Source organism: Suillus plorans (assembly GCF_016647745.1).
Source record: "Suillus plorans strain S12 chromosome Unknown HD556scaffold_7, whole genome shotgun sequence".
In the NCBI taxonomy this organism is placed as follows: Eukaryota; Fungi; Basidiomycota; class Agaricomycetes; order Boletales; family Suillaceae; genus Suillus; species Suillus plorans.
The window spans coordinates 970,714-994,859 of record NW_024537391.1 but is presented as its reverse complement, the minus strand read 5'-3'; the positions used below and the strand labels follow the sequence as shown (position 1 = coordinate 994,859).

The 24,146-nt window shown below is 45.1% G+C and overlaps 4 protein-coding genes across 4 annotated transcripts; 3 read left to right on the top strand and 1 right to left on the bottom strand.

The window, feature by feature from the left end:
* Positions 1-8,322: 8,322 nt before the first annotated feature.
* On the top strand, positions 8,323-8,901 carry HD556DRAFT_1438724 (uncharacterized protein; the record flags this gene model as incomplete). Its single annotated transcript, XM_041305866.1, has 3 exons — positions 8,323-8,535; positions 8,608-8,787; positions 8,839-8,901. 3 exons carry the CDS (start codon positions 8,323-8,325, stop codon positions 8,899-8,901), a joined length of 456 nt encoding a protein of 151 aa, XP_041165191.1.
* A 3,630-nt stretch (positions 8,902-12,531) lies between these two features.
* Positions 12,532-13,128, top strand: HD556DRAFT_1204376 (uncharacterized protein; the record flags this gene model as incomplete). The annotated part of the gene is made up of 3 exons (XM_041296442.1): positions 12,532-12,612; positions 12,669-12,797; positions 12,850-13,128. Coding segments are annotated over 3 exons (489 nt in total), but the record flags the coding sequence as incomplete, so codon positions are not given.
* A 5,402-nt stretch (positions 13,129-18,530) lies between these two features.
* HD556DRAFT_1228920 (uncharacterized protein) lies at positions 18,531-21,044 on the top strand (the record flags this gene model as incomplete). Its single annotated transcript, XM_041297259.1, has 5 exons — positions 18,531-18,975; positions 19,033-19,286; positions 19,340-20,604; positions 20,655-20,762; positions 20,813-21,044. The coding sequence occupies 5 exons, from the start codon at positions 18,531-18,533 to the stop codon at positions 21,042-21,044; spliced, it is 2,304 nt and encodes a 767-aa protein (XP_041165189.1).
* Positions 21,045-22,260: 1,216 nt separating this feature from the next.
* HD556DRAFT_904423 (ribulose-5-phosphate 3-epimerase) lies at positions 22,261-23,492 on the bottom strand. Its single transcript, XM_041311992.1, has 8 exons — positions 23,269-23,492; positions 23,195-23,207; positions 23,117-23,142; positions 22,981-23,063; positions 22,861-22,921; positions 22,666-22,809; positions 22,489-22,620; positions 22,261-22,441 (listed from the first exon to the last, which is right to left on the bottom strand). The coding sequence occupies exons 1-8, from the start codon at positions 23,372-23,374 to the stop codon at positions 22,329-22,331; spliced, it is 678 nt and encodes a 225-aa protein (XP_041165188.1). The 5' UTR covers positions 23,375-23,492; the 3' UTR covers positions 22,261-22,328.
* Between the last annotated feature and the right edge of the window lie 654 nt (positions 23,493-24,146).

The window sequence follows — 24,146 nt, the reverse complement described above, 5'->3', positions numbered from 1 at the left end:
AAGTGTGTTGAGTTTTCAAAGGAAGTACTCAGTGACTAAAAAGAGGGGGAAACAGAATCAGTAACTGGCTTGATGCAGTGCTATGATCCTAAAGAAAGTCAATAACTGGCGCGATGCAGTGCTATGACTTCAACGAATACAGATGTATGTCTTATGCGATGATTCTCAGAGCTATAACAATACTCCCTATCTTCACAAACCAATTGGAGATCAAACTAAGCCTCTAACACGGATCAGCCCGAACTAATACGACTTCGAAACCTACTCTCTGCTGCTCAGGCACTACATGATGAGTTTGACGCAGGACAGAACAGAGTACACCCTATTGATGTAGTCTTAAGTGGGCCAAGTTCTTAATATTAGTGACTGACTGTTAGTCTTATTGTCTTCCCTTGCTAATGAAAATATGTATATTCTCCCCACAGAATTGACTTCCTGTGTCTGAAAGAGAACTGGAATATATCTGCACTAGATGACGATAACCGTGTACCAGCTAGTGTAAAATGTATGGCTCAATGGTGGCCTCAATTATGCCTCTGTATGTCGTGGGAAACAGTGTCAAAAAGTGGAATGAAATAAGCTAATATTTCACTCAGTGTGTCACTCAGTAATCTTTGAAGTGAGAATCTAAAAAGAGCCTTATGGTCACTCTTCTTCTTTCACTCACTCTTTCACTCTCAAACTTAGATGGTACTTGGAATGGGCTCTGAGATGGGAGCTCTCTTTATTAAAAGGGAAAATGGGCCCCTTATATACTACTCTACTAGTGGCTGTGCTACTGATTACTAATCTACTACTAAAGTTCAGAATGCCATAGAATGTTCCAGATTATTCTACCAATTCCAGTATTGCTTTCAAATCAACATTTAGTGACTGTGCTCTGTGGCTATGCTAACCTGTGCTAGCAAGCTGTGTACACTGCCTCTGCACTGCCTGAATGCTGTACTCCAAAGCTGTGTTCAAACTTTGTTGGAATTCTTGCAGTCTAATGTTAACTTGTTAAATACCACAGTGTTGGTCTTGCATATTTAATGAAGTCTCTGCATGGTTTCCTAATGTGTCACCAAGTCACATGAGTCCGATTATGTAATGAGGTATGAAGTCTTTCAGGTCTTTCCTCTGAGTATTGTGAAAAACAAGAGGCTCGCGTAAAAGCGAACATGTTCAAGATGTGACACAAAACATACCAATTATGTAATATGATGTCAGGATATGTCACAAAGTATGTTCCAGAACATGTGAAAATGTGTGAGAAAATTATAGGAAGTGTGAGAAATTGCTGACTAAGTGAAGAATTGTGCGTTTGAACCGATCTTTCATAAGGATAAGTATTATTCTGAATGTTAAGTAGTGATGCACTCATTTTTGAATCCGAAATTACTCAAATAAAATATGGGTGCTACACAGAAAATTCTAGATAGCATCATGGGCTATTATAAAGAGTACTACAGCTAAATATTTGCCATGTTCATGTACAAAACAAGTTTTGTGCATGTCAACGCGTACTGCCGCTGGAGGACCTCCGGATGATGAAGGACCCGATGATGAAGACCCTCCAGATGATTTCGGAGGTAATCCGGATGATGATCCGGACGATGACGACGAAAATGACGGACTAAACCCACAAGACCGCATCATGCTCCGGCTTTCCGAAGCCATTGACAATCTCGCACACAACAACCGTCGTCCCATCTCGTCCGAAGATTCCAAAGTCAAGATCCGCGAACCCGATACTTTCGATGGCACTGAGCCTCGGAAGCTTCGTGCATTCTTCGTCCAATGCGAGCTTCATTTCCAAAGCAAACCCAAGTCTTTCTGTACTGGACGGGCTAAAGTCAACTTTGCCCAATCCTACCTTAAGGGTATGGCACTCGAGTGGTTCGAACCGGACCTCCTATCCGACGAGGACGATGATCGTCCGGATTGGATGGATGATTACTCCGCGTTCATGTTAGAATTACAAACCAATTTCGGACCTCACGATCCGTCCGGTGACGCGGAACAACAACTCGAACAACTTCACATGCGTGACGGACAACACATTAATAAATATGTTGTTGAGTTTCAGCGTCTTGCTTCACAAGTCCGTGGCTGGGGTGACGGTGCCCTAAGACGCCAATTCTATAACGGACTTCCGGCTCGTATCAAAGATGAAATCAGTCGCATGGGTAAGCCTTCTACCCTTTCCGAATACAAGACCCTTGCCCAGACTATCGACGCACGATACTGGGAACGGAAGGGAGAAGTTGCCCGCGAAACCAAACCCACCACCTCCAATCCACCTAAGCAACCCACTTCGGACCAGACGAATTCCAACCCATCCGGATCCGCGAGATTCAAATCCGACAAACCCGCTACTTCCGCATCCTCCTCCGCCTCTAAAGCTCCGGACCTTACCTCCAAGTCAGGAAAGGATGGAAAGCTCACGTCTGAAGAACGTAAGAGACGGATGGATAATAAACTCTGTCTATTCTGCGGCGGACCCGGCCATTCGGCTCGGGAATGCACCAAGTCTACTTCGCGCGCTGCCAAAGGCCGTGCTGCAGTAGTCACTCCGGAAGACAAACCGGAGGCTTCGGATGAAGCAAAAAAATAGTCTGCAACCCTCCTGACTCCGCACGGGATGAGGGTTGCGTTGACTCTACCCGTGCAACAGAGCTACGTCTCAACGCTGTTTCTCTTTCCGATCCGAACTCTCTATGTCCATACATTTCTCTTCCTACTTTTCCTGATATTTCCTTGTTTCCTTCTCTAATAGATTGTGGTTCCTCACATTGTTTTATAGACTCTGATTTTGTCCGAAAAAATAAAATCCCTACATATCCGATACCTCCGCTTTCTCTCCGTTTGTTTGATGGTACTTGTAATAATATAATTTCCGAAGCTATAGATTTGCCCATTCGTTTTCCGTCCAGTGTAGTCACCTCCGATACCTTTTACGTTACTCCGTTGGATTCTTCTTGTTTTATCGTTCTAGGATATAACTGGCTCACCCTACACAATCTGTTGATTGACTGGGTTTCGGGCAGCATCGATTTCCGAACGACTTCTCATGGAATGCCTTCGACACCTCCGACATCGCTTCCGTCTCCGGATACCTTTCCTCCGATGGAAGATTTACCTCCTCCGACTACATCCGGAACCTCCGCTGATAAAACCATCCCCAATATTTCCTTGATAAATGCAGTTGCCTTTTGCCGGGCCTGCAAATTGGAAGGATCGGAACAGTTCAGCATCTACCTTCGTCCGACCGGTGTAGACCTCTGGTCCGCTACCCTTTCGTCCGATCCTCCGGACCTATCCGGAATTCCTCCGGAATATCATGAATTTTCGGATGTGTTCGATAAAGGCAAAGCTAGCCAACTTCCTCCTCATCGTCCCTACGATCTCAAAATCGAGTTAGAGGAAGGAACTAGTCCGCCCCTCGGAACCATTTATTCTTCATCTGCAGTTGAGCTCACAGCCCTCCAGAAGTTTCTTGATGAAAACATTTCCTCCGGACTCCTCCGTTCCTCATCCTCTCCTCACGGAGCTCCCGTCCTGTTCGTCAAGAAAAAGGATGGCTCCCTTTGCCTCTGTGTAGATTTCCGTGGACTTAACCAGATTACCAAGAAAGACCGATATCCGTTACCCCTCATTACCGACCTTCTAGACTCTCCGAGCCGCGCTAAAGTATATACCAAAATCGACCTCCGATCCGCTTATCACCTTGTCCGGGTAGCGGAAGGAGACGAATGGAAGACTGCTTTCCGAACGCGCTATGGCTCTTATGAATGGTTGGTGATGCCGGAAGGTCTCACTAACGCTCCGGCCGCATTCCAATGCTTTGTCAATAGTGTGTTTGCTGATATGCTGGATGTATGCGTTATCGTATATCTGGACGACATCCTCATCTATTCCCAAGACCTTGCATCCCATAAGGAACATGTCCGAGAAGTTCTCCTCCGTCTCCGAAAACATCGACTCTATGCTAAACCCGAAAAATGCGCGTTCCACACCACATCCGTTGAATACCTTGGTTACCTCCTATCTCCGGACGGCTTGACCATGTCGTCCGAGAAGGTCCAGGCCATTGTCGATTGGCCGGAACCTCGGAAAGTTAAGGATATTCAATCCTTCCTCGGATTCGCAAATTTCTATCATCGATTCATTTTCAATTACTCGGATATTGTAGTTCCGCTCACCCGTCTTACCCGCAAGGGGGTTACTTGGGACTTTTCCGATGATTGTCGGAAGTCTTTTGAAACACTCAAGAAAGCTTTCACGTCCGCTCCGGTGCTTACGCACTGGATTCCGAATGTTCCGATAGTCGTAGAAACCGACGCCTCTGATTACGCTATAGCCGGTATACTTTCCATAGTATGTCCGGACTCAGAGCTTCGTCCGGTAGCCTTTTATTCTCGGACGCTTACCGCTCCGGAACTCAACTACGACACTCACGATAAGGAACTTCTAGCCATCCATGAAGCTTTTCGGACGTGGCGACATTACCTTGAAGGCTCTGCCGAGCCGATAGACGTTGTCACGGACCACAAGAACCTTGAGTACTTCTCTACCACAAAACTCCTCTCTCGCCGTCAGGCCCGCTGGTCGGAATTCCTCCATCAGTTCAATCTCGTCATCCGTTTCCGTCCCGGAAAACTCAGAGCTAAACCAGATTCCCTTACTAGACACTGGGACATCTACCCTAAAGAGGGGGATAAGGACTACGCTCGAGTTAACCCTCATAATTTCCGTCCGGTATTCACTTCGGAACAGTTAGCTTCGTCCCTACGAGCCTCAACCTTAGCAACTCCGGTTCTTAGGGCAGCCGTTCTGATAGATATCGACCAGCTCCGGAAAGACATCCTGACCGCACTTCCCAATGACCCTATCGCGTCCAATCATCTTCCGGAACCTTCGGATCCGAGATGGACGGTAGACGATAGTGGTTTCCTCCGCTGCAACAACCGTATATATGTTCCGGAATCCAATAACCTCCGACTTCGCGTCCTCCGAAATACTCATGATCACCCCTTGTCCGGACATTTCGGTCAAAATCGGACACTAGACCTCATCCGACGCGAGTATACTTGGCCAGGAATACGTACTTATGTCAAGGACTATGTCAAGTCCTGTACTACCTGTGGCCGAGCTAAGGTTCCGAGACATAAACCATACGGATTGCTAAAGCAGTTACCCATACTGGAAAAACCTTGGAATTCCATCTCCATGGATTTCATAGAGCATCTTCCGGATTCATCCGGCTTTACAGCCATCCTCGTCGTAATAGACCGTCTATCGAAACAAGCCATATTCATCCCCACCCACGACACCATTACCTCTCCGGACCTCGCTCACCTGTTCGTCCTCCACGTGTTTTCCAAGCACGGAGTTCCATCCCATGTCACTTCGGACCGAGGGACAGAATTTGTATCGCATTTCTTCCGGTCCTTAGGAAAAGCGTTAGATATGGTCCTCCACTTCACGTCCGGATATCATCCGGAAGGAGACGGACAAACCGAACGAGCCAACCAAACCCTAGAACAATATCTCCGGATATACTGCAACTATCAGCAGGATAACTGGTCGGAACTACTTCCTTTGGCAGAATTCACTTATAACAACACTCCGAGTGCCACTACCGGAGTATCACCCTTCTTTGCCAATAAGGGATATCATCTGAACCTGTCCGTTCATCCGGAACGTGATCTCTCCTCCGCCCGCGCACGAGACTATGCAGTAGACCTTGACGAACTACATCAGTTCCTCCGAGAAGAAATGGCTCACGCACAAGAAAGATATCAAGGTCCTGCGGACGCCAAACGGAAACCCGCTCCGGATCTGAAAATCAAAGATCCGGTCTTCGTCAAAGCAAAATACTTCCGTTCCACCCGTCCGTCCAAGAAACTCTCGGAAAAGAACTTAGGTCCGTTCGAAATCATAGCTCGTCCGGGTACGCACTCCTTCACCATCCGACTTCCGGATTCCATGCGCTCCGTACATCCAGTTTTCCATGTCTCGCAATTAGAACCAGCATCCTTGAACACTATTCCTAATCGTATCCAACCACCCCCGCCTCTGATTGAAGTCGACGGAGAACCCGAATATGAGATATCCGAAATCCTAGACTCCAAGTTAGACCGTCGGAGAAGACAATGTCAACTCCTATACCTCGTCCGATGGTCTGGATATGAAGGAACGGACGAGGAAACTTCATGGTTGCTTGCAACGGAGCTCGGAAACGCATCCGAACTAGTATCGGACTTCCACTCAGCATATCCGAACAAACCCGGTCCTATTCAACTTTGAAGTACATGATGTGTATACAGATATAAGTACATTTAAGGAAGAAACAGAAACGGACCAGAAAATCCTACATTTCCATAGACCCATCCGCCTCTCCGGATCCGCCATCTTCACTTTCGGACACCTTATCCATCACTTCATCCTCCGGATCCGGATCCGAAGTCGTCCGAAACCCCTTCCGGATGTGTCCGAATAGCATGGCTTGAAATTCCCTCTGCTGCTGAAGGAACAACTCAATTCCGGAACTCATCCGGTCCACTGCAGCCCTGCTGCCTTCCGCTGCCTGAATGCTCCTCTCCAAAAGTGCGTTCGTCCGAGCCAGTTCCGACACTATTGTTGGCCGCAGCCACCCAAGCCTGGTCATCGTATTCTTCCTCCATCTCTTCCGGATCTTCCGGAGTCGGACTCTTCTGGCATTTCTTACCTTTGCCCTTCGGAGATGGAGATCCGGCAGCATGTTTTCTCTTCTTGCCCTTGGACACCTTGACAGTTCCGGGTCGTCCGGGACATGTAGCCTTGTCCTTCCAGCAGATATCGCAAGACTTGATCTATCCGGACGTCAAAAACCCGGATCCGAAGTATCCGGACGACTCACCTGAGCGTTGCCCTCTGCATCCGTCCAAAGACAAGTCCATCCCCTGTTAGCACAACGCACGCAGGATCCGTCCCTTTCCGCAGACATAGCACGAGTCTTTCAATCCGTTAGAGAAATCCACCATATCCATCCGAAACTCACCATTTCCGCTACTATTTCCTTGCGTCTTTTCTCCTCCGCTGCTACAAGACTCTCAGCCTCCTTAATCTTCCGCAATTCCTCCTGGCATTTCCGTTCCGCCTCCTGACGTTTCCGATTCTCTTCTTCTTCTATCCAAGCCGCAATTTCCGCGTCCGCTATTTGCTGTTGAAGCTCCAGAAGTTTCTGCTTAGCAGTTTTCTGAGATCCGGAGGTGTTGCCAGACATATCTGATAGAGCGTTATAGAGTGAAAAAGTGGGAAAGGAAGAATCGATCCTGGACGTCTGACCTTGTGTATATCTGTCCGATTCCGAACTCAGAAACTCCCCCCATCGACTTCTCCATCATCTCGCATTAATTTCGTCCGGTCCGGACCGATGCTTCTTGTGCCTCTAGGGATCGGCCCTAAGGGGGGGATACTGTCATATCCCATATATTCACGCTTCTCTTCCGGACTTCGGACCCTTAGATCCGGTCCGGTCCGATGCATAGATCCGCGTCCGGTCCGATATCCGATAAGCTTCTTAATTCATTTCTTGTTCATATAACGTTAAACACAGCCTATTCGGTATTTCCTCTTCCCGGTGTCTCGGTTATACTTATTACCGGTATGATTACTGATCCGTTATCCTATGCTTCATTTCCGACTCGCGTTTGATAAGCTTTGCATATGCTTCGTACATAGCCTCGGACCTTTGCTTATTGATCCTTCCGTTATCCTCTTAGTATATAAACCCGTGTATATTTCCTGTAGTACCTCAGTTCGAATATCATCTTAGTTTGTCCTCTTTCTGTCCTCCGGACTTTGAGTCTAATCAACTCTTGTCGATCTCTGAGACTTCGGATCGATTCTGATAGTCTACGTCTCTGCCTCTATCTTCGGATAGTCTATACTCTGTTTGTTTCTAATCCGGATCCGTCCGGATTAGTCTTATACGTGTTTCCGATATCCGGAAGTCATCCGGATATAACTACGAGACCCGTCCGGACCTTCGGACGCGTTATCGTTAGTCTCTGAAATAAGGGACAGTACTTGGGAAAGGGGCACAGCGTACGAGCTGAGGCCGAAGTCCTTCGGATCCGATCCTACGAGAGTACGACCTTAACACAGCCCTTAATAATGCTCAGACTGACTGTCTCCTCGACATCTGCCACCATTGTGCATGGCAGTCAGAGAAATTCACTTTCCAGAACCATAGGGATGTCCATGCTAAGTGGGATGTGGCCTCTCAGTGTGTAACAGGGGTTGTCTCATTGCTTGCTGTATGATTCTCATTGGACTAACATTTAAGCTCAGTTTATGAAAGACATAGTTTTGATACCCTTTGCTGATGCATCTTGGGACTTTGATGTCTACTATTGTGATCTTTGGGAGTGGGCCACCAACCTCCAAAATCCTTATCTATTTCCTCACTTTCATTTCAACGCTCAATGCTTGTCGAAATTCAATGGCCAGTCATTTGAACACTTTGTAGACAAGCCCTTTATGGTTCAAAACTTCTGGGATGCTCAAGTATGTACTATTTGTGTCAATGTACCACATGTAGTGATTTTCATTGCATTTAAATTTCAATGTATTGTATAGTCACAACTGCCGCCTGATGCAAAGCCCCTCGCCTTCATCTTGTATGCTGACAAGACAAAATTATCTAGTTTCAGTACTGTGAAAGGCTACCCTGTTGTTGTGCGATTAGCCAACTTACCCACTGACATTCACAATGATCAGGAGATGGGTGGTGGTTATGTTGTTGGGTGGCTTCCCGTGGTCTGATACATTTGCTATGTCCACTGATTCGAACTAATTCTATTCATACAGGTGAAGGAAGATAAGCAACACTCTGGCAAGCCAGCATGGGCCGACTTCAAGGCCATGGTATGACACAAGTGCTTTGAAAGGATCCTCTCTTTGCTAGCGACAAAATCCAATATGGGACAATGGCTCAAGTGTTTAGATAGGCTTCAGCGCTGTTTTTTTCCATTAATACTAATCTTATCATCTGATTTTGAGGAGCAGTAAGATTTGAACTTCAATGTTAGCCTCTTGCTAACTCACTGTGTTTCAAGGTCTATGATGTCACTCACTCAAGGTGTCAGGGCCCTTTGGCCATGCCCCGTCTATTTGGTACCACACAACAAACTTAGTGATACATCAAACTGCTATCCATGCCGCACATCCTGTGACTCACAGGCTATCCTAGCAACTGCATGAGCAAAGGAAACTGCAGAAGAGAGGGAGGAGATACTAAAAGAGTACGGACTTCGTGATATCCTGGTGAGTTTATCTGTACTCTCCTGCCACACTTTTAACCTTGTCATAGAACACATTGTGAACAATGAAGTCTACAAATGTGCATCGTGCACTGTCATGGGACAAACTGCACTTTCACTCTGGTGGCAAATGGTTGGATCACTTGTGGGTTGAGCTTCAGAAGTATATCAATGGTCTTGGACACAACAAGATATCTCAAGTAGATAAGAAGTAAGGCTTTTTTCAGAAATATTTCAAGTTGAATTGACATAGTTTAATACAGCTATCAAGCTTTTCCTTGTTGGTGAGATCAGAAGCACCCAAACCAAGTAATGAACATTGCGTTTATGGACAACTCCATGCATGAAGACATTTTGAAGGTTTGTATCAAGCTTTCGTGTTACTAGCTTGAGTCTGACATATTCCTAGATGATCATATATGCTACTCATGACATTCTACCTGAGCAGGACTGTCCTCTCAGTTATTTACTCCTTTGTTGTGTCCGTCTTTACCTCAAACTTGATATGTATGCCTCGCTTGAAGTTCACACAGCCAAAACTATTAGCAGTGGCTGTCATACACACTGCATGTTTTTGGCCATTTTGCATGTATGTTTCATGTGTTTACTGCTACCAATAGTCAACTAATCAACTCATTATTAGCAATATATTGACAAAATGGCCGATGAGAATGGAAAAAATTGGAATTTTCCAAAATTACACATGGACCTACATATTTTCGACAATGTTAAAGCAAAAGGAGCTACACGGAAATACAATACAAAGCCGAATGAGAAGATGCATGGCTCATTAAAGGATTCATATTTGCTGTGGACCAACTTTTGTGATATAGCAAAGCAGGTGTGTTGTTACAATGATCGTTTACTAACTTAAATTTGATATATTATTTGACAGATCCTTTGAATCAATCAGTGGCAAGTCATTGTAGATCATATCCATCGTCACTTATTTGAATTTGACAAGCATCCACATCAATTACATGCAGATGACTTGCTGGAGTCGGAAGAAGACTTCATCACGCATGTTGTTGAGCACCCTATCTCAACTGACAGTTCCTTTCATATCAAACTTGGACTGAAACAACCTTCGGAGACCTTTGATGTGATCAAGAAACTTCATCAGGATGACCAAGTGTTTTATCAATCTCAATGAATTTCTTAATATTCTATTACCCTTGTTGGATATACCACTACCTGAAGGTAAACATATTCATCTCCGAGGAAACAATAAGGTAGGACATTCTATCTCAGCTTGTTTATTGGCTACACTAACATATGAGTGCTAGATAACAGAGCACCGATTTCTTCATGTCAACTATGAATCAATGGTCAACTGGTGCCAACACACAGATTATCTTCGGTGCAATCCCCTTTTCTTTGGTTCTCCACACTTTGACTATGTCTTCATTTGGCTGACAGAAGACAAAGTCATTCTTGACCGGCTGCTCTTCCTTTCCAAATGTCTGATTGGGGACCACAAATTTCCCCTTGCTCTTATTCACCCTTTTGATGCTCCCACTGGTCAGCGCTCTCGAAAGGACAGGGATCTTAACTTCTTCAGAGTTTGAGCAAGACAACGAGCTGAGGCACGGTTTTTTTTAGTCAGATCAATCATACATGAAGCACTTCTGGTACCAGATGGACCTTTAGATTACCTTGTAGTTGATACTGTGGATACTGACATGTTTCTTCACATGAAGATGATGCATCTGGAAGCAGGGCACATTGTGCATGTTTGATGTTGAACATCCACCAGCCATTACAGCAGTAAGTCCAGGATGCTAGAAGGTGGTATAATCATCTGATTCTCAACCTACAGCAACCATAAAACAGTTCATGGAATGTTAGAAACCAACTGGTTCATCAACACTCTCATCAATGCGCGCAAGACATATAGACTTTCCTCAAATCTTGTCTGGCCATTCCTTCTACTCTGATGCAGAAGACCTTGCCTTTTGCTTGTTTGACTCTCAATCCTTATCTCTCAGTCATGTCCACCTTCTTGACACTCTCATTCATTCTCCACAATCTGACATGGAAGGCCTCACATTTTGCTCGTTCAACTTTCAATCCTTATCTCTCAGTCATGCTCATCTTCTTGGCCACAATCACAAAACATACTGGGGGCTATCCTATTCTTGTACTGGATAATGAAGAGCGGAACTAAAGGCCCACAAAATGTAAGAGACTAGCCTGCAATATTACACTGATTACTCGTGCTGATTTTATCTTATGTTGTAAGGTCAGGCTATGCCTTTATTACATGGCCATTTCAAGGTGCATCACAATATTTTTCTTCTTGGTGTTGGCATATCACTGCGGCCTGAGGGATGATGAGAATCAGTGTACATATAATTATTGCAAAGACTCAGACATCTTTGGCTGTGGCATACATGAGGTATGCAAAACATTTTACCTTATATACTGGGGTGTTGCACTAACCGCTTTCTTGTCTCCCTTCCCTCCAGTTCATTTTGTATCATGTCATATCTGTCTGGGAACACATTCGACAATGAATCTAATGAAGAACCTTTCATTGAATCAGTTGCAATTCCAGGGCCAAACACATCAAAGGGAGACCTTGTAGAGATATGCTCTAAATGCTCGACTGCATTAATACCCATATAATGAATCCTCTCTCATGCTAGGCACTTAAGGCACTGCAGGTTCAGGTTCAGAAGCTTGTTGAGGACAATCATACTCTTTGTGAGGAGAACAAAGTTCTGATCACTGAGAAGCCCAAACAAAAATGTTGTGTGGAAGCACCTGATGAACTTTTGGCCTATGAGCAAACAATAATGCTTTATGCTCATAAATACGGCCTGACTGTTGAAATGTTCCCTAATCCTGACCTTCTCAGCAAGCCATGTTCTGAGAACCCAACTCCATTCAACAGCCGAGACAGGTACCTGACAGCAATGACACAGGAATCAGTGTTCTTGAATGAACTATTTCATCACTTCCCCGATCACGTACACAGCGCCATAGAAAGTTTGTATTTCAGTGATCTCGTAAGTATTGTATGTTTTGATATTACTAAATGTAACGGACAATTCATCTGAAGGTAATGAAATCCATTTCTGAGGCTCGCTCATCAGATATCAATAAGCTGTGTGGTATTGCTAGTGATATATTTGGCCTTCCAGGGATGTACTTTGCCAATACCAACTACCGCAGAACTGATGTCATGAAAATACAGGACATGCTTGGAGTGTCAGTGATGAATCAAAAGTACAAGACTTTTCCACCAGTATTGTTTCTTGGAATGCAGGAAGACTTGTCCTTGAAGACTGTGTTCGGAAACTGGGAGCTTTTGGCTAAGGTAGGCTTTTCGGCTGTGTATTTTTGCAGACTACATGATGACGCACCTCTAAATAGGTTCTGAAGGTTGCACTACGTGGTGTCACTTCACTTCATCAAGAGACAAGTGGTGGACCAAAGACAAACACATGCAAATGGAACTTCAAACAGGTCACACCAGGGTCCATTGCATGGGCTGCCATTATTGTGAGTCATTCACCCTATATCGAGTGACAGTGTTGCTCAGCTAATATTGCAGGCAATCTTTCTGCTGTCGCCTGACACAGAATTTCAGAAGTCTGGCTTAGGAAAGTCATCTGGTATCAACTACAAAGATCTATTCTACCACTATAAGAAGCTCTTGCTCACAAAGTGGGATAGCTGTTGCATCCATACTATTGTTCAAAACATCAACCACAAAGTTTTCAGCTCTGCAAAGTCTTCTGCCTCTGGCATGGCTGGTCAGGGAGATCACTCCAGTGAAATCATTCACGCCATGAATGCGCTGGACATGGATAGTGATAGTGAATCAGATGTACCTACGCCATCTTCTACAGCACAAGCTGCCACTACCTCTTGGTCTGATGTTATCAAGGTGGCACAGCCTCCAGAACATTTTGTCACCCCACCTCTTAGTGCTGCTTCTACTCTTAGTAGTGCTTCCACCCTCAGCACCACTTTCAGAAAGCACACCAAAGTATCTGTAATGATGGGCCTAGAAGCCACTACTACTGCAGTCATGGTGCAGGATTTAGATGTGGGACCTGGTCCAGAGCAACCAACTCAGGGTAGAGGAAAGATGAGGGTGAAGAAGCTTGCAGCTCCAGGTGTTCGTTATGGTACTCGCACTTGCTAGGGATAGATATATTAATGGTCACACTTCATGTTGTACTGCCTGCTGTTGCTTTTAAATTTGATTTCATTGTAGTTTGCATTTGCACGCTCAATTAAATTGGACATGAAAATGATAAAATATTAAGCAAGCAGCATTCTAAATTTCCCATGTCTCATTATTAATCATATCTGCTATTAGAAAATTCATTCTAAGTCTCTTTGTTTCATTCTCTCTTCACTCTGCCATTATGTTGTTTAATATTGCTACTCTTTCAATCTCAGAATCTGTCTTTTTCGAACTCATAATATATTATGTGCTCGGAATCGTTCTGGTGAGTCTGATTCAATCTGGCGTCATCGTCGTGTTTTCATTGACAGGCAAGACCTGATGTTTGTCAATTCTCTACCAACAATTTTCTGTTCACACTTTGCGACACCTTTGGCATGGTCTTCCCAAGTGGGTTGTTCATTGGTAGGTCATCAACAGATATTAGTTCATGAGTCGTGTGCTAAAAAATTGACCAGGCCACTGCTGAGCAACATCCTCATTGATATTCTCAACATTCATGGTATTCCGGCCGATGCTCGTCGTATTAGTCTAAGTGCAATTGTAAGTGTGTTGACATGGCACTGCCGAGGTTCTGATGGTTCTAACTTTTCGCAGCATGACTTTGGTCCAAAGGTGCATGAAGGACCTATTCATCAATGCAATACAGCCAGACAAAGCTTCATGACGCACAATAGCAACAACTGGTGAATGGACACCACTCTCATTTCTTACCTCCAATCTCACTCTGCCTGCATCACCAGGTTGGCTGTGTCTCCAGATTGTGTGTTCTTTGTTTCATGTTCAGATGACATGTCTGTTAAGTACAGGATACAGCACGGCTGGAACACAGTGCGACAATTCAGAGTAAACCTTATAGCCAGCATCATGCACCTGTCAAGAGCATATGCATATTACTGGAGGGTGTGCATTGTTTTGCTAGTGCAGCGGAAGACTTGTGAGTGGCTTGTTGACCTTGCATCCTCTCGCATTGATGTCTTTTTCATGATTCTGGTATACAGGAGATGCATATGAGTGACTGTGGTAAAAAAGATAATAAGATGACTAATATTATAAAATACAAATACAAAAAAAAACAATTGAACAACATTGTAAGGGGGACTATTTTTATTACAATTGTTGGTGGCATCATTGGAACCAGTTGCAATGCTCACCGTGGCTGAGCGGTGCAAACAGTCCATTATGATGACTAAAATTGATTGCAATGGGTTGCAATGCCCATTGCAACTATGATTGCAATGACCATTACAAGACACCCTCTATTATTAGAAGCCATTTCAAGCGGAGGTTTGTATTTGAACATTTCAATTCTTTGTAATCCATTGAAAGCTGAATTAGGAATTTCCAACATGTTTGGAACTTATCTTTGAACAGGATAAGTGTTAATTGAATTATTATGTAGTGTTATGGGTTTGTTATGTCTGAAAACTACTCAAATCATATCATAATGTGTTATAGAAAATTCTTAGTAATTTTGTAGAGTACAGTAGAGAATATCAAAGCTCAAAAGTAGCCATGACCATGCACACAACAAGTTTGGTGTGTATCACTGGGTGTGACCTGTAACACTTCAGAAATAGCTTCAAACCAGCACCACTACCAGCTGCTGTCAGCAAGAACTCACAGCTAATGGTGATGAAAAAAAATTGGTCATTTAAAGCAAGATGCATGGCAAATACTCAGTACAAGAATTTTTGGGAACATTTTTGTATTTTTTTCATGTTTTACTGTGTGTCACAATTTACCTTCAATGACTTCAATTTTGTGTGATGGTCGCATGAAATGGCTTTGATTCATTAGACATGTGACACTGTGACAAAGCTAAGTGTGTATCTCTACAGTAGTAGCAATAATTTTTGGGACCAATGTCCTATGTAATAAGACATGTGATACTGTGGACATGTAATAATGCAGTCTACAATGTTAGTGACATGAAAATGAATAACTGTGCACCTAGTGGGGATAGATACAACAGGACATGACATAGGGAGGACATTTTCTGATAGGCTGATGTGAAACCCAATGTCTGATGTGATGTCCAATAATCCAATAATCCAATGTCCAATATTTTCAGATTTGATGTGTGCTGCTCAAGCAATGTGTAGCAGTTGACCTGCATCATCAAATAGCCTGATATGGGCCCAACAAAAGCCTAAGCATTATACCGAAAGCATGAAACAATGTCCAAAGGTATACTACAATATTTTTGGTTAGCAGATTAGTGGGTTGCAGGTTGCAGGAAACAGTGATAGTGAATGTCAGTGTAGCACTCAGGTTGGTGTTGGTCATGTATCCTGCCAAACTCATAGGTGTCTCACATTATACTCCTCAACACTCCTCTTACCTTCAGAGAGTTACGTGCAACCGTCCGAGTCGTCTGAAGGTCATCTGTCTCCTTCCGAGGCATGTATACACTTCCGATCCTCCATACCATGTCCCGTCCATGTCTGTTTGACTTCGCTGGTGCATTTTCACTTGGTTGATCTGTTATTGATTATGTCTTAGGGGCACATACATCAAAAAGCTTGATTAATATGTATAGCTGTGCGCCTTGTGCGCTATTACATGCATATCTCTGTAATGGCTCGCTTTGAGTCTTATTACATTTCGGATAGCTTATCTTGCTACTGTTCTCACCTATGCAATTCTGGACTTTTACACTGTAGGATATAATCTGGCTCGCTAACTACTTGCACTTCACTTCACTTTCCTGGCTACAAGTCATAGTTTGTAGAGTCACTTTGGATAGTCGTACTTCGCGCAATCAATCTTTTGTTCATTCAGAATGATTGTTTGGCCTGACTGCTGCCATTTTGCATCCCACTATCTCTTAGGTCTTCTGATAGGCTTTGTTTAGTCATACCTCAGTACTTCTGCAAGTCTTATACTTTGACATACATCAACATACCCACCATATTTCTCTCTTGGAACCTTCGCTGTTCATCAGAAGCTCTTTGGATGCTTCGTGCAACCTTGGACCTTTGTTTCTTGACTTTGGACCACCTTCACTCGCATCAGACAAGTACTTCGGTACTTTGGACACATCTTTGGAACTCAGAATGCACTTTGGGTAACCTTTCCTTTTCTCATCTTCGATCTTAACAAGTCATCCCTTGCATATTATATCAAGAGATAGTTCTATAGGCAGTCTCTTTGGGATGAGCATTACACTTGCACATTGAGTTCTAAGGTAACACTATTGTAGCGCCTACACAGAATCAACTCTTTACATCAGGAAAGTGAGTGGTATGTGGTATAACAATAATGATAGGTATTTTGGATAGAAAGAGCAGTAATATTCACAATGTCAACTAAGAACTATGAAATATCGGGTTTGACCCCTAAGCATCATGAAATGGCTCCAATCACGAAAGATACTTGTAGTCAGTCTAATATGTATGTAAGTATGTGTTAAGAACATGCTCAAGGGTTGGATCCAAAGGGCTTGGCTTCAGCTCGTGTGCTGCGCCCCTTACCCGAGTACGTGCCCCTAACTTCCGAAGGCTGTCGAACGATGTCCGAAGGTTACCGGACAATGTCCGGAAGGCGTTTGGGTGATGTCCGGAGTCCAATGTCCGATGCGCGGGAATTCCGGCGGACGTTCAGGAACAAGAGATAAGACTAATCCGGACGAAGTCCGAACTAGAAAGGAAACAGCGGAGGACTACCAAAGGTAGAGGTGGAGGTGATAAGTCTATAGGAGTCAATCCTAAGATGAGCGGAGGTCGACAAGAGAGAAACTCAAGTCGGACGGAGGAGGTAATGAGCAGAGTCTAAGATGATATTCGAACTGAGGAAACTACAGAGACTGTACAGGGTTTATATACTACTGAGGACATAACGGAGAACAGTAAGTGCAGTGCGAGGCTATGTAAAGCTATGGAGAAAACATATGGGACGACTATCACTAGTCTATCGGAACTTAGTAAAATGAAGACGGAAATGAATAAGGGATGGAAAATCAAGTGTACTAACTGATAAGGGAAATACCAAAGGGATAAGGCATGGAAGTTAGACGCAGGTCGGATCCAGACAATACATAGAAGTCGGCCGGATCCGGAAATCCGGAAATGATGAGTGTGATAGGTCCGGATCCGGAACGCGGGATATGACAGTATGTAGAAATCCAGAAATGCATAGACAAAAGTAGTAGCAGAATATTTCAGAAAACTTTTATTTGTAATATAACTGAGAGCTTGTAACAGTAAGAACAACATGCATGGCTATGGTACTACACATCAAAGTCCAAATGCTCAAAGGCATCGGAACAGGAAGGAGCAGGTACGAGCACAGTGTGATGTCGGCCGAGCCTCGTCCCGAATGTTTCAAAGTAATGTTTTATTTTTCTTCCTACTCTACCTGTACAATAGAGTCTGCGCTACCAATGTCAAAACATCTCAGTCCTTTACTTCGAGACTGAGATGTGAGTACCTATGTCTTTGTTTACATTACGAGCTAACAAGACTGTTTAGAATAATATTCTGTCTAGGTACATACATGGAGTCCTTTACTTCAAGACTGAGATAATAATATTCTGTCTAGCTCACTCTCCGTGTGCCTGCCACCACCTACTCACTACACTACAATGCCAATTATATCATGCACAAATGAATATGACAGTATAGCCTGACAAGGTACCCGGGAGTGTTGTATTCATGGTGGTAGCAGGCCTCATAACCTATTATTGTCAAGACTTGGTAAATAGACTAGAAATAGAAATCTCAGTCTATTGGACTGAGATGCACTGCCAGTCCATAATTGCAGACTATCGAGGGAGTCCATGTACTTTGTTTGTTTATTAATACCTATGACTGCTGCGCTCGGACTTACTTCATGTCCGGCACAACGACCGGATGAAGTTGGCCCGCTCACTGCATTCTTAAATTTGATATCGTGGTAGTTAGCCAAAAAATTCCCACCCAAATGAGAGATGATAAATTCCCACGGATTGCTACGCTTCTCTGCTTTACATCAATATTCTTAAAAGTGCTCATTTGGCGTCCTCACGAGCGTCGTGAATTCGCCGTTTACTGGACGAAATGGCGTCTTCTAATTATTTTACTCCCCAACGCGGGAATGGCTTTCCAGACAAGAGCCGTTTAACTAACGCTCTTCCAACTTATTCTTCCGCTGTAACCGAGAAAATGCATCGACATTCCCGTTCAATGTCCTGGACAGTCCCAGTATCAGTCCCAATCCCCGGCGTACACTCGCGTCGTCTTCGTTTATTTATGCCAAATCCAAGTCGTGTCCGCCAGATCGGTATTTCGCGTTTCGGACGACGACGAGGGCCTATACTGCTCTGTGTAGTCTTGATTGCTTCCATCATCACAGTATGTTCCTTCGCACGTCGGTTCGGTACAGAGGAAAAACAGTGGACTACGAACTTTGGGGAGTCTTCTACCCTAGTCTTTGGGCGAGATGATTTACAGCGAATTTGGAAATGGGAAATAGATAGCGGCCATTATCCAAGTAATGCAAAGAGTGCGCCTCATCCCTCTTACTGTCGTGATCATACGTGTTGATCATGAATTTTCTCAGTACCCGAGCAGGTCGGACTCAGTGTTCCACCACTCAACCCTGCTCTTCCTCCACGAAAAGTTCCAACGATTCCTTCACGATTCAGGCCTCCTCCAGGCCCTGTAGCTACAACCACGCGTGGAGATGGTCCACGACGCGTTTATCTCGATGTACAAAGCATGCCTCCCAACCTTGCATATCCACCTCGCCCTGTACCGGGCAGTGTCGCTGACCTGGACGTCATTATGGATCATTGTGATTTTTCACAGGGCAAAGTAAGCATTCTGCTTCTCTTTTTTGTTTTTTTCACCCACTAATGTTTCCAAAGTATGTACGCGACTGCCTCGAAGTTTTGCGTGTAGGCGCAGGTCTCGACAATGGCAACAGACTCCGGCGGGGCGAAATGGACGAATGGAAATACATCTACATGGAACAAGAAAAGGAAAATTTCACAGATCCCTTCACGGATCCCATCCCTATAGCCAATCCCATTGCTCCACCTCGTCCGTTAGTTTCAGGTGGAGAGACGGATCCTAACGCAGGATTAAGAAAGAAGGTAGGGGTAGACTGGGAGACACAGTTACCTCTCCGTACTCCTTTGCAGCATACGCCTTATTCAAGTCTTCCGGCACCTTGCGACCCTGAAAACCCCCGTCTCTTCCACATGTTTTGGACTGGCCCATTCACCGACAAGCCATATCTCGCTTTGCTCTCCTTCCTCTTCACACAGAATGTCGGTCTGCATTTGAAGGATGGCGACGCTCTTAATGTTTGCCGCCCCGAGTTCTGGATGTGGATTAACCCGGGTCCTGCAGCGTCTGTCCCAAACCCTTCCGCTTTGAGCGACATGTATGAAGGACTCAAGACCAATCCCTGGGCAGCCCCTTTCTTACATCATCGCTTCAAGGACGTTATCAAATTCAAACTGTGGAATACAACAGACCAACTTGATGGTATTCCAGAACTTAAGGACGAGTGGCGCGAGTTAAGAGAGACTCTCTTCAACTCGGGAGGACACATTGTCAGCGTGCCCGCCGAGAAGTCACAGTCGAAAAGTACCGAGGTCTTCAGTACCAGTGCTATAGAGGATTCGACCAACAGCACCGATGCTGACACTTCTGCAAAGCCTTTACCTACTGGTGACAACAAGCCAGATGAAGATGATATGCTCAACCGCACCGGTTCAAAATCTTCGTCTTCATATGACCGTCTCTCAGTTATCCTCTCTGATATGGCACGATTTGTCCTTTGTCATCGCTTCGGTGGTATCTACCTTGATGCGGACACCATCTTCTTGCGGGACTGGGAAGAGCTTTGGGGTTGGAAGGGTGCGTTTGCATATAGGTGGTCGCGGTTGGAGAAGTACAATACTGCCGTTCTGCGCATGAACAAGAACTCTGCTCTTGGGTCATTCTTATTCCGCACTGCTCTGAAGAACGGCCTCGACTTCCACCCCATGACGGTATCTCGTTATACCAAGGACGCATACTTGGAGGGTCTTTTGCTACGACTGCCTGACGCCTTGTTTGACTCTGCATGGCTTAACACCGAGTATTACCAACGCGAAAGACCACCTCAGCCATACTTCCAAGAGTACGTATGCAGTTCCGTGTGCTCATAGCTTACTCATTCATTTCTTATAGGTTCTCGGACTTCTTTGATACACCTACACAAGCCAGTGCTGCTCCTCAGGCACTAGGGTTTGAAGGCTTCTTCCAAGGTGCTTTCTCTTATCACTTCCATAACTTTTGGTGAGCAGATTACTCTTCCGTGTGACATACCGTGCTCAATCACAATTTAGGTGGAAGCCATTCGATGCATCTCGTAACTGGCCTGACCTAGGCCCCAAGTTTTTAGCTGGCGAGAGGGCTGCTCGTGCAGCGGCGGAACCCGATATCGATCCAGAGGATGCCACTGACCGGGTCGCTGACGATAAACGGGATCTTGATTGGGCTACTGTTCTCAAGAGAACGTTCGAGTCTTACATTCGTGGGGAGAGGCCAAACATGTACGGTGAATGGCTTCAATGGTGATCTTGAATCACTTCTGTCGCGGCTTTCCATCGACCATGGTCCCGCAATCTTATGATCAATATTAAACATATTATCTGAAACGACCCCATATCATAAATGCAAAGATTGCATGCTGCAACCTTTGATTCAGACTGTGACATCGGTAGGGCAAGTTGTTTGGATACCTATCCTTCTGATTCCCAGTCCTTTCACTGTCCATACCTTTACCATTTGCCGATCTTTTCACCTCGGACATGTCAAATAGTTTTGCTTACTGCCCTTCTGGTTCGCAGTGCTAGGACCAATCTTAGTCTACTTTAATAACATAAACTGTGCTGCCTCAATGGACATAGATGCGTACTTATTACTCATTACATATCGTGCCATCAATAGTTTCAGACTTTCAGTGCCTTGAGCATCTACTTTGAGAATCTCACTTGAACGGTACTAATGGTAGTCTTCAGTGAAGCAGTTCCTGCTAAAATGACGATGCTACCTGCGGACCAGTCAAAATCGTCTAGGGGATTCTGTGGTAGCACTGACCTGCATCGGCACAGACATCGAGTCCAACACCGCCACCGACCTCGATGTCCTTTTCTGGGAAGCGTCGCGGCGCGCCGCAATCTTCGGTACACAACGCTCGATGAATTTTTGACCGCTGCGTCCTGTGCCACGTGAGGCAACCTATCAAAAAAATGACGCAGGGTAAACAGTCATGACCAAGAGCATGTCAGCTACTGCGCCTATTTCATCCGTGTTGGCCGTGTCAGTTACTGCCGCGATGAGACATGTGCTTACTTTCTCGGGCTGTGCAACCAACATATGGCAAATATTCCCGGGACGCTTTTATGGACGCAAAGGTGCACCTACATGTACATGAGAATTACTATTCGCAGGGGTCACACTCAAGTCCGAACAGAGTTCATCCTGTTATCGCCGATTCTGGAGAGTCGGCATGCACATCACTAAGCGTTCAGTGCTTTCAGTCATGGTTGTTGACTGCATTTCGTGGGAAAGCTGGTGAAGTTCACCTGACTAAAATTTTATGTAACGGTTCTCTGGTATACGCTCTAATCACGTCATCGATAGGGCGATACCTGGCCCCCAGTCCTTTCACTGTCCATACCTTTACTATTTGTCGATCTTTTCACCTCGGACATGTCAAGTAGATTACTTGCTGCCCTTTTGGTTCAGCTGCCGTGTTAGGACAGTCTTAGTCTACTTTAATAACATAAACTGTGCTACCTCAATGAACATAGATGCATAATACATATCGTGCGATCAGCAGTTCAGCGACTTCAGCAGCTACTTCGAGAATCTCGCTTGGGCGGTATTAACGGTAGTCTTCAGTGAAGTAATGACGTCTTCTGGATTTGGCGCGTTAAAAATAGCAGTTCCTGCTACAATGACGTTGCTGCCTGCGGACCAGTCAAAATCGTCTAGGGGATTCTGTGGCAGCACTGACCTGCATCGGCACAGACATCAATTGTCTTGGGCCCAACACCGCCATCGACCTCAATGTCCTTCTCTGGGAAGCGTGCCCGCAGTTCCGCAACCTTCGGTACACACCGCTCGAGGAATTTTTGACCGCCACGTCCTGCGCCACGTGAGGCAACCTATCAAAAATGATATTGTGACGCACCAGGGTAAACAGTCATAACCAAGAGCATGTCTGCTACTGCGCCTATTTCATCCGTGATAGCTGCGGATGGCGTGTCCGGAGAAATAGCCACCCCAGCTTTCATGTTTCGCGCATGTATGGCGTTGATAAGCGAAATAGCATCGGCTGCGCAAGGAGCTAAGTCTTCAGGAGAAGATCGAAAGCGAGATTACTTACACGTGGCTTCGATATGGAAACAGTACAGCGAGCCTCCTGCGTCTGCGATGTCGTCCACCCACTGAAGAGATGCCGACGTCAGTTACCGTGTCAATCGAGTTCGATAAGATATGTACTTACTTTCTCGGGCTGTGCAACCATCATATGGCAATCCATGAATATGCCCGGGACACCTTTATGAACGCAAGACAGAACTGGTGCACCTACATGCACGTGAGAACTACTCGCAAGCAGACGAGCGCGATGGCGCACTAACCCATTGAGATATTGGGCACGAAGTGGCTGGATTGGGACAGATTGACATCGGATAAGAGTATTGAATCTCATTTCTTACCCGTCCATGACGTCTGCACAAGGTGAGGTGGCGATGAGGACTATCTCTGAAGCTCCACATATCAGTAGACGTACCCATGTGTAGCCATTCCGCTCCGCCTTTGATCATTCTCTTGCATTCTGCACTGAGTTGCCCGAAGTCAGAGGCAAGGACTGAAGGAGATATGATTGCGCGAGGCATGGCTCTATGTTGGTGGTGGTGGTAGTGTAGGTGGTTGCAAAGGTGAGTGGTTAATGCGTGAAAGTCTCCACATGTCCCACATGAAAGCAGTTTTGGTGGTATTCGATCTACAGCACCTTCCTTTTTTGGCGACAATCACACCACCCGTGTAGTATGTACTCGCACTATTATATCAACGTTCAACGCCTAGCTGTGGTAGTACAGTTCATCAGTATGGTTTTGTCTTCATCCTAGGAATGAATGCCGCACACTTCTACTACGTAAATAAAAAGGGCCGGTCGCCGCATCGTTCATATGAGAACCCGCGTCTGAGTCTTCGACCACTTCGACTTCACACGCTGCCAGTGACCTCTTATCTTGCAAAAGGCTTGTTGTATCTGCTATCGTTACCCGTTGTCACTGCCAGCGCTGGTACTAGGTCTATGGTGCGTGTCACTTAGGCACCACCAATTGTGTGCAAAGGCCAGCTCAAAGTTTGTAAACCCAACTCTAGTCATTGAATTATTGTCGTCTAACGGCGACATAGTAATCAATAGATGTTAGGCTGTCTGCTGACGTCGAACCATATCATGAGCAGCAACGAGATCTGCCGATAAACAATCCGCTTGGGCAGCTTTATTAACGAGAGAATCACCATCCGCTAGACTGTTGCACCCTAATTCCGAAAGACGGACCAGAGACATACCAAGATTTTCTGTCAATGCCCACTCGAATGATAAAAACTGCCCTTCAAAATGACTGCAGAATATCGCGACAAAACGCGAACCATTCA

Excerpts from the sequence above, each read along its gene's own strand:
- HD556DRAFT_904423 (XM_041311992.1), bottom strand. The coding sequence starts at position 23,374 with ATGCCTCGCGCAATCATATCTCCTTCAGTCCTTGCCTCTGACTTCGGG. Across the intron at positions 22,810-22,860 it reads TTTCCATATCGAAGCCACGT|CCGATGCTATTTCGCTTATC; the intron begins GTAAGTAATCTC and ends CTCCTTGCGCAG. Across the intron at positions 22,442-22,488 it reads TGATGTCTGTGCCGATGCAG|GCAGCAACGTCATTGTAGCA; the intron begins GTCAGTGCTGCC and ends ACTGGTCCGCAG.